The 9,781-nt window shown below is 42.5% G+C and overlaps 1 protein-coding gene across 1 annotated transcript; it reads right to left on the bottom strand.

Moving 5' to 3' along the window:
* Window positions 1-7,322: 7,322 nt before the first annotated feature.
* On the bottom strand, window positions 7,323-9,532 carry LOC107046271. The gene is made up of 2 exons (XM_015268860.1): window positions 9,457-9,532; window positions 7,323-9,307 (listed from the first exon to the last, which is right to left on the bottom strand). Exons 1-2 carry the CDS (start codon window positions 9,530-9,532, stop codon window positions 7,323-7,325), a joined length of 2,061 nt encoding a protein of 686 aa, XP_015124346.1.
* Between the last annotated feature and the right edge of the window lie 249 nt (window positions 9,533-9,781).

Raw genomic sequence — 9,781 nt, 5'->3', positions numbered from 1 at the left:
AGAGGCGGTAATCTGGGCTTGTGGCAAACGGCCATTTCAAATCACAAGTAATGGTACACAAAATGGCTTCGTGAAGGCGAAGGTTGATGGAACTTATTCCTACAACTGCTACGCTCTGCTGAGTCTTTCCACCGAAGAATTCATGGACTTCTTAGATCGACTGACTGAGGATGCGAAGCAGTACTTTCCTGTGGCAATAGCCGAGGGCTTCAATGCCTGGGCAGTCGACTGGGGAAGTAAAGAGGCGAAGATCAAGGGGCAAGCTGTACTGAAAGCCATGTCGTCGTTGGACGTAGGCCTGCTGAACAGCGGCGATGAGCCGACTTTTGTGAGGGGACAGTCAAGCTCAATTGTGGACTTCACCTTCGTAAGCAGCAGCCTTGCAAAGGGCGACTGCTCATGGAGAGTAACTGATATCTACACGGCGAGCGACCACTGAGCAATAGTCTGGGAGATATGCCCTCCCCAGATAGTCACCTCGATGCCTAAGAAGACAAATTGCATTGGCTGAAGAGTGAACACCTTCGAGCCTAGCTCCTCTTCAGCTGCCCACCCACTCAGTGATAGCAATGCTACTGAGAAGGCGCGGAACGTTATTAAACGAGTAACAGAAGCATGCGATGCCACCATGACCAGGAAGCGGACAACAAACCCGCATCCACCGGTCTACTGATGGAATAACACCATCGCCATCCTGCGCAGGGAGTGTAATGCTGCTAGAAGATCTTCTCAACGTGGCTATAAAAAACCGAACTTCGAGGAGATGCGGATGAGGTATAAGAAGGCACGCCGGAAGCTCATCAAAGCTATAAAGTGCAGTAAAAAGCAATCTTGGAGTAAGCTTCTTGATGAGGTGGAAGGTGATCCATGGGGTAGACCTTATAAAGTGGTGATGACGAAACTCACGAGTCAACCAATGTCGTCGCCTACGAGTCCGGTGTTGATGAAGGAAATCGTCACGGTCTTATTTCCGCAACAACCGGAACTTTATCGTCCTGTCGTAGAGGAAGAAAAGATAATGTTGCCACTAATCACCAAAGAGGAGTTGATGGAAGCCTGCAATAGGGTGGGTAACAACAAGGGCCCTGGTGTCGATGGAATCCCCAACATTGCCCTGAAGGCAGCTATCCACTCGAGGCCAGAGATGTTTTTGGATGTATACAACGAGTGCCTAAGGAAGGGTACCTTCCCTGCCATGTGGAAGCAGCAGAGATTAGTACTACTGCCAAAGGGGAAAAAACCACCGGACGACCCGTCATCCTACCGTCCGCTCTGCATGCTCGATACTGCTGGTAAAATCCTCAAGCGTATTGTTCATTAACGGGTAGAAGCGGCCGTCGAACCCCTGTTGGCAGACAACCAATGCGGCTTCCGGAAAGGCCAGTCCACTCTGGATGCGATCAGCCTGGTCAACGACACTGCCAAGAACACGATCTCAGGAAAAAGATGGCTGAATGCCACGAAGAAGTATTGCCTAGTAGCGACACTAGACATCAAGAATGCCTTCAACTCGGCCAGGTGGAACTGTATAATGGAAGCTCTCGGGAAGTTTAATGTACCGGAATACTTGCGGAAAATGATTGGCAGCTATTTCACTGGAAGAATCCTGAAGTACGACACGGAGGATGGTCCTGAGGAGTACAGAGTCACCGGAGGTGTACCTTAAGTCTCGGTATTAGGTCCCTTGATATGAAACATCATGTATGACGGTCTACTGAAGCTGCAACTGCCTCGGGAAACTAAACTCGTGGCATTTACGGATGATTTAGCCATAGTCATCTTGGGCAAATACCTGGAAGAGATAAGCCTCAGTTTCGACATGACCTTCGAGACGATCTGTTGCTGGATGAATACTGTAGGACTCGGCCTGGCTGAACATAAGACCGAAGCCGTGCTGATCACTAGCAGGGAGAAAATTGAGGCAATCGCGCTGCAAGTCGGATCTTATGAAATCACTTGCCAGCCATACATCCGATACCAGGGAGTGATGATCGATGCCCGACTTAATTTCTAGCAGCAAGCTGAGCCCGAAGGAATTAAGGCTTCTGGAGTCAAATCCAGCTTATCGCGTCTCCTGCCCAACATAGCAAGTCCAAAACAGAGAAGACGAGTCTACGGCATTTCCATCTGGGTAGACGCATCAAAGTTGCAGGAATCACGGCGGAGAATTGCACCATTCTATCGACTGAGTGCTCTGCGAGTCGCGAGCGCTTATCGTACGGTGTCCGAAGACACGGTATGCGTTACAGTCGGGATGCTCTCTATAGAAATGTTGGCCAAAGAGCGAAGGTCATTGTATCAGCGCAGGAAATCTGAGACACTAAGCGCAATAGAACTCAGCACAGAAAAGAGACGAAAGAGTCCACAGCAATGGCAGGAGAAGTGGGACAACTCGTCGAAGGGAAGATGGACTCATTGGCTGATCCCACGGGTGAGTGCTTGGTTAAAGCGCACACATGGTGAGGTTAATTATTACCTGACGCAAATGTTTTCGGGATATGGGTGCTTCCGGGTTTATCCGGGTGAAGTACCCAGTCTGCACCGAAGTCGACGAAGACGGGGAGCATATGCTTTTCAGATGCCCCCGCTTCAGCGTGTTTGGGAATCTGACCTTGGAAGGGAGGTTTTGCCTGAAACCATGGCAGAAGCTATGCTGTCATCGCAAACAGCTTGGGACGCAACGAGTAACTTTCGGCAGTCATCAAGGAACTCAGCAAAGAAGAACGTGAGTGCACGGCTACAGCATAGGTGTGAAATCTAATGGAACCTCTCGTTGACAGCTAACACCTTAGCGGAATGAGGGGAAGCACGCTAGATGGAAAACGTGGAAGAGCGACGAGCTGAGACCTCCCTCGCGAAGTAATATTTTACGGTGGTGCCGCGAGGGAAATAAAGGTTAGTGAATTTGTCTGATTGGAGTTTAGTCGGTATTGGTCCTTGTGACCCGAGCCCGACGTACCCCAGTTGTCGGAGAAAATCCCTAGGATTCGCTCCCGCAAGTGGGGATGCATATATGCATTCTCCCAACAGACATAAAAAAAAAAAAAAAAAACACATGAATACACACAAACACATACATACATCACACATGCAGATCGGTTTCGAAAAAGTTTTGGGAGAGTTTCTAGGGATCATGAGACCTGGAGAAATCATGAAATTTTCATAATCGATTTCCGAGGTCATTGCAATAACTTCCTACCTTCGGGCCGCGAAGTTAATAGACATAATCTGTGATTAAATATTGTATTTTCCATGCATCATATATTATGTTGCAATTCCGTAACCGTGTAATGAAGCAAGGTAGATTCCCTCGAAAAACTCCTGAACCTTGAACGAGAATAAATACACAACTATAATAATCGACGGTGATGGCTGTGTCATTGGAGTGTGCGATTAGCATGTGGGAGACCCGAGTTTGATTCTGCGCTGAGGAGGCCAAAATTTGTGACACTCTAAATCTCACGGTTTCATTGTCGAGTGGGAGTCTCCTAAGAGACGACTATACCTGGGCCCTTTTTTCCCTCAAATGAGGTTTTCCCTTGTCCTTCGGCGTAAACGGTTTGAGAGATTGGAGGGTGGGAAGGAAACAAATCGTAACCACCCGAAAGGGTATATGAGAGAACATTTTTCACATAACTATAAAACTGCCAATCAAAGGTTTGGTGGAGATCGATCACAGATGTTTCAAAGTCGATTTTTTGGTTCTCCGTAATGTGGATAAGTGAGTGCAAAGGTATCACTCACAGAAATAGGTTCTTGTTTTCTCCACTGACTTTTTCAAAATAATTTTTGAGCCAATTTTAATGAGTTTTTGATTCTAATAAACAGGTCTTACTTCTTTTTCTCAGGTGTTGACTAGCGTCTTAATTTATCTTCCACCAGCTCAAATTTTCCACTCTTGTTATTTAGCTGAGACATCAAATTCTGTTTTGTTAAGTCCTAACCAATGAAACTTAATCAGTCAGAAAGTGTGAAATATTTTTCTTGTTTTTAGATCAACCTAAAATAACAATACACCTATCCTCAACACTACTCCGATCCTCAGGTGTTCTGTTCTGAGCTAGCAGCCTGTTCCACGTGCGCCTTTTTTCGTTGCGGGTTGAGGTATTTTTTTCATGTGACGGTGGGTTCGTTAATTAAGGAGGGGGCATTAAACTGTTCGAGAAATTACAGTGAATTTGGGCATATTTTATTTATCATCTCCTAAAATGAGATTTTGGTTACATCAATTAAGACCCACCTGCGACTTCAAGTTGACTTAAATATTTTCAGGAGTCGCTCTGTTACTTTATGAACTGAGAAGAGGCTCGGAAATCTTCAGAGATCCTTCCTCATCAACTGCCACCATGAACGGAATGTTCTCATGTCCTACCTGGCACAGCCCAACCCGAATCTGACTCGACACCTGAAGCCACTACGCCATTCACTCCTGTTGATAACTCAACGCCGTGCACTGCGTTTTCGGACTTGTCAAAGGTTGTTACTCCTTAGTGGTCCTCCGCAGCCTCATCTTCAAGACTACGCTCAACGCGCAGTAAAGTAGGCAGACCTCGTAAGGCAATTGCACTTGCCCCCAACAGCAGCTTCTCGGACGGTTGCAGTAGGGATATTTTTGAGAGAAAAAGAACCGAAGCCGACCTCGAGACTATATCGCATAATGAGGAGTCTCTGACCATCAAGAAACCGAACCTTCAGTTACTGGCCCTGCATCTCCTCTCCCACTGAATTACCCCATACGCTTTCCAGTTCAGTACCTTGTTCTTACTCTTCGAAGCCCACAGCTAATTCCCTTCCAATCTTGTCCTTACCACTCCCAATTCCGCCGCCGCCAGACCTCCAAAGTTTTCTACACGACTCCAGGAACAACTTCAGGAAATCAAGACAACAATGAATGCAAATCACCAGTCACTTGAGTCAAGGATTTCCTCATTTCCGGAAGCAAATAAAGCGGAATTCTTCATGTTTAAGAAGGAACTACAAAGTGAAGCCAAAAGAACAAACGAGCGATTCGCCGTTGTTAGAAAAAAATTCAATGAAAAATATAAATTATTAGCTCATAAACTTGAATCGGAAATTCCTTCATGCTTTCATAGTGCTCAGGCTCCCAGGGTAGATGCCATCGAGGCTAACCTTGATGTGTGTCTGGCAATCCAACCAGATCAACTTAACAATCTTTATTGGAGACTCGAAAACCCAAATAAAGAATTGAGGAAAGATAATATTGTTGTTAAGGCCCTCCCCAGATCTTCCGATAACCTGACTGTTGATATGAAGCATGTCTTATCAGCTCGTTTAGGACTTCAAAATTCCTTTTCAAATAGAGAATTTAGTACAGCCCTCTGAAGCCCATTCTTGTAACATTGGATACCAGCATATTGAAAAAATCAATAATGAGCACGAAATTCAAGGTGAAAGGCACGAAGATCTACATCGACCCGGACTTGAGGAAGGGCGAACATGAAGTCTCCAAGAAAGTGCGTGCCATTGCGGCATCTCACAGAGCCACGAGCATGAGGTAAAGTTTGGCTACAGCAAGTACTGTCTTCATGGGATATGCTTTCATTGGAACTACTCAAAACGTGAGTGTCTCCAGAAAAATCCTCGCTCAATCAGTGCTTCTTGCAGCATTTTAATTTGGAACCTTCAGAGCCTCAAGAACATACCCAATCACGATGCCTTTGCCAGCTACGATATCTGTTGCTTCCCTGAAACTTGGCGCCTCCCTGGCGAACCTATTTATCTACCCTTTTCCTTCTCTCCCCTCAGCCAAAAAAAGCTATTCGTTTTTAATGATGTTTTTATGCGAAAACGTTGCAACCAAACCACGCTGGTATTGTTGTTATTGTGTATTACAACCTCCAACTGTTGTAATCAAATACAAAAACTAACATGAAAGACAAGGACAAGTGCTGCCCCAAACGGCCACAGCAAATGCAAATTCAAATGTTGGTCCTCAAATTCCATTTCTTTACCAATTTAAATTGTTTGAGCCTTCAGAAAATATTTTTAAAAAACCCTAACAAACAATTAGTCAAAAAATGAAATGTATGAGATTTTAAAGAATTGAAGCCTATTCCATCAAAAGGAAGAATAACTCTGAAAAGAGTACCTTGAAAATTAACGGAAAAAAAAAAGAAAAAGTTACCAATGTGTCAATGAATAAAATATAAGTAAGTCTGTTACATAACCATAATGTCAAAGTATTAGAATCAAGTCAACTACCAACAAAAACTATCAAAGCACAAACCGAAACATTTAAGAAAGGTTAATGATGTGGTCATAAGTGGTCCCAAGTTTTTTACTATCACGAGACCGAACGCGCGCTTGAGCGCGCAGAAAATGAAGGATCCTTGATTGTATTGTATAAACTAATGTATGTATGCCTGTGTGATACGAATGATTGAATATATATATGTTATACATATATGTCCAATTCGTTCGAAAACATTTCATGTTAATAAGGCACAGGAATTTTCGAATGAATAAAATGATGCGCCCTATTGGTGCGCATGATCTTATCAGTTGTTTAAATATTGTTGCAGATTATGAAATCAATGGTACAATTCAGTGTATACATAATTTTTTACGATATCATTGACTCGTTGAGCACCTAAGAATATTTGTAATGAAGTCCATGATCGAACTCGTGAAAATGCAACGTATAGTTGACCGTGGTTGAAAACATCTTTTCGAAGATCAAGGCCAATTTTATTGAATGTTTGTCCTTGACTTCTGTTAATAGTCATGGCGAAAGCCAATTTTATTGGGAATTGACGGCGTTTGAACGTAAAAGGATAAATATCTTCGCAGTATAATGTGATGCGGTGTATGAAAACTATAGCTCCTGATCTATCACCTGTGAGAATCCGACATTTCAAAAGATTATTCGCCAGTTCTAGTATTTGTAATCGTGTGCCATTAGATAACCCTTCGTTTATGCTGAGGTTACGAATAAGCATGACAATGCAATTATTTCGCAATCTCAATTCATGGGGTGGAAAACCGGGTGGGCTTAAAGTATTCAAATACTCTGGTAAAATGGCATCGGAAATATCTCCATTATCATAATTATCAATACTGTCAACGCTAGTATAGATTTTCTCGGATTCTTTATCGAATATCTCTACAACTCTACTGTTAATTTCATCCACATCAATATTCCGTGCAGATAGTACTGCAACATTAGCAAAGTCACCAAATCTTCGTTCCTCTATCAGGTTTCTGAATGTGGCATCAACGATGTTATCTGTTCGTGGAGTTACACACTGTTGTGGAGCTAACAAATTATTATTGTTATCATTTGCAACTCCATCCCCACCAGATTAAACGTATTTCGAAAATTCTGCTTCTCCTGGAAGTGCTCGCATGTTTTCAGTCAAAGAAAACATTGAAAAATGTCTCCATAATGCACTAAACTTGATGGAGAGATTGACCATCTCGCTGCGAGTTGCATGAGTTTTCACAGGTAGTAGTTGTCTGAAATCGCCGCCCAGAATTCCAACTTTTTCTCCAAATGGTAAATTCACATTCATCAAGTCACGGAGTGTTCGATCAACTAACTCTAAGGCATACCTCGGTGCCATGGGGACTTCATCCCAGATGAACACATCAACACTTTTCAAATACTCAGCTTCTTTGGATTGACTTTTGATATTTCCTACAGAATCGGAAAAAAGAGGTACAGGCATACCAAAAGTTTTATGAACAGTCTTTCCATGTGGAAGCAATATTGCCGCAATTCCAGTGAAAGCCATCGTGCAAACGCTTTTGGAGGTCCCTGTTAATAAGTGGTAGATTGTGGTGTAGATGAACGTCTTCCCAGAACCCCCAGATCCATCAATATAGAAACATGTATTCGTTTGTCCTGCTGAGTTGGATGATATAACTTTTAGAATTTCATCTACAATTTGTTTTTGTTTAACATTTAGCTTGTGGTACTGATCGCGGCCAATTTTTTCATTCTGTTCAAGTTCTTCTTCAACTGTCTCATCAATATTTGCTACAAATTCTTCAATCTGAGGCATATTAGGAAAACGACTTATGTCTGAACCTTCTTCGGTGAGGAATACCTTTATTTGGGCATAAGCTCTGAGCTCTGCTTCATGAGCCTCACAATTTCTTTGATAATCTTGAGACATGGCATCTTTGAATTTCTCCCAAAGCGTGTCTGGATGATTGGAATGACAGTAAATCAATATCCGAACGAATAATCGTCGAAGTTGTAAGGGCATCATCCAAGTTTCTCCTTCAACCATTGCACGTTCCCATTCTGTGTCATCCGCGATTAGACCCATTGCTAAACAGGCACCATGGAATGTATCACATCGTTGTCCATCAACTGTGGTAAGTTCTTCAAAACTTGTTGCTAGTTTCACTTTTATCAGTAATAAACGAAGGTGAAACAATTCAATTTGACTCGGTGCTACGGAGTACATTCGTCCAATCACGTTAAAATGTGCTTTCCCCCATTTATCCTTATTAGCTCCTTTTGCTTTTTTGAATACATAATGAGATGGGATTTCTGCATATGTAAATTTTCTTGCCTCTAGATCTCGCTGATTCAGAGCGAAATAATCAGTCAACATTGTCGTTTTTTCCAGAGCATCTTGTATAGCTCCTTCATCAGCCGTATCAATGAACGTTACGTTTTGTTGATTAGGTAAGTGCACGGGTAATCTCATAACGGAATGACTCTTGTCTTGTAAGGAGTGACTCAATATGCGATCACAGGCTTCAACAGGACTAACATATCTAGTTTCGAGAAAATTGCGAATTTCATCGTGTTCAATTACGTTCTCAGTAATACCCGAATCGGATACTTCAATAGCAGCAGCATCGTGTCCTTTCGTTACATATTTATACAGGTACTTCACAGCCTTAATACTACTTACGACTTCTACACTGATGTGGCAGTTGTATAATTTCATTAATTTACGATTGTGTGGTACTACATGTTGATTTTCTGATGTACTTCCATTCAGGCGATTATAAACACCTGTGTTCCTACGGCGATAAAACGGGTATCCATTTTCATCCATAATTGTATCTTCCTGGAAGTCTTTGGGAAAATGTTTTGTACACTTGCCTTTTTCATCCTTACACCAATGACCACATGGGCCATGAATCATATGTTTCATCACAGCTTGATGTAAAATGGGATCATCATTAGGATCTGGAATTTCTGCAGAAATGTATTTATCAACAGCATCAGGGGTGGCTATCTTGTGATCGGCTTTCAACGTCAATAATAAATGGACATGAGGCAAACCACGCTTTTGATATTCAACAACCCATACATATGCAAGTACTTGACCAAATAATTTATCATTCACGATAGTTTTTCTAATCAGATGGTCTTTTTTTTTTGGTTGAACACGCGAGCGACAATATCTGGTCGATCAGACGCGGTTTGCTCGGGCACCAAATTTTCCTTGATTTCACGCCAGTTAGGATTACATGTCATGGTTATAAATAAATCAGGTTTACCAAATTTACTCACAATGGTCATAGCATCTTGATACAATTGCACCATATTGCGAGGGGAGCCAATGAATGATGAAGAATGACCATTTTTCCAACTTGAGCATTTCTATCATTTGCCCTCCTCTGTAAATGATCTTTTAAGCCTTGATAACTATCAGCACGCAATTGCTTTTGATTCAATTTATCATAAGTTATTCTGTCTTTTTCGACCTTGACGTAACTATCGACTACCCACTGCTGAAAAAGTCTGCTGCCTTTAAGGATCACATTATCGCCTCGATTAGCCATTCTAAGCTTA

The sequence above is a fragment of the Diachasma alloeum genome, unplaced genomic scaffold (genome assembly GCF_001412515.2).
Source record: "Diachasma alloeum isolate Michigan unplaced genomic scaffold, Dall2.0 Dall_scaffold_01261, whole genome shotgun sequence".
Lineage (NCBI taxonomy): Eukaryota > Metazoa > Arthropoda > Insecta > Hymenoptera > Braconidae > Diachasma > Diachasma alloeum.
Note: the sequence above shows the minus strand (reverse complement) of the source record. Positions and strands in the feature narration are given on the sequence as shown.

Excerpts from the sequence above, each read along its gene's own strand:
- LOC107046271 (XM_015268860.1), bottom strand. The coding sequence starts at position 9,532 with ATGGTGCAATTGTATCAAGATGCTATGACCATTGTGAGTAAATTTGGT. Across the intron at positions 9,308-9,456 it reads TTTATTTATAACCATGACAT|TACTTGCATATGTATGGGTT; the intron begins GTAATCCTAACT and ends TATTTGGTCAAG.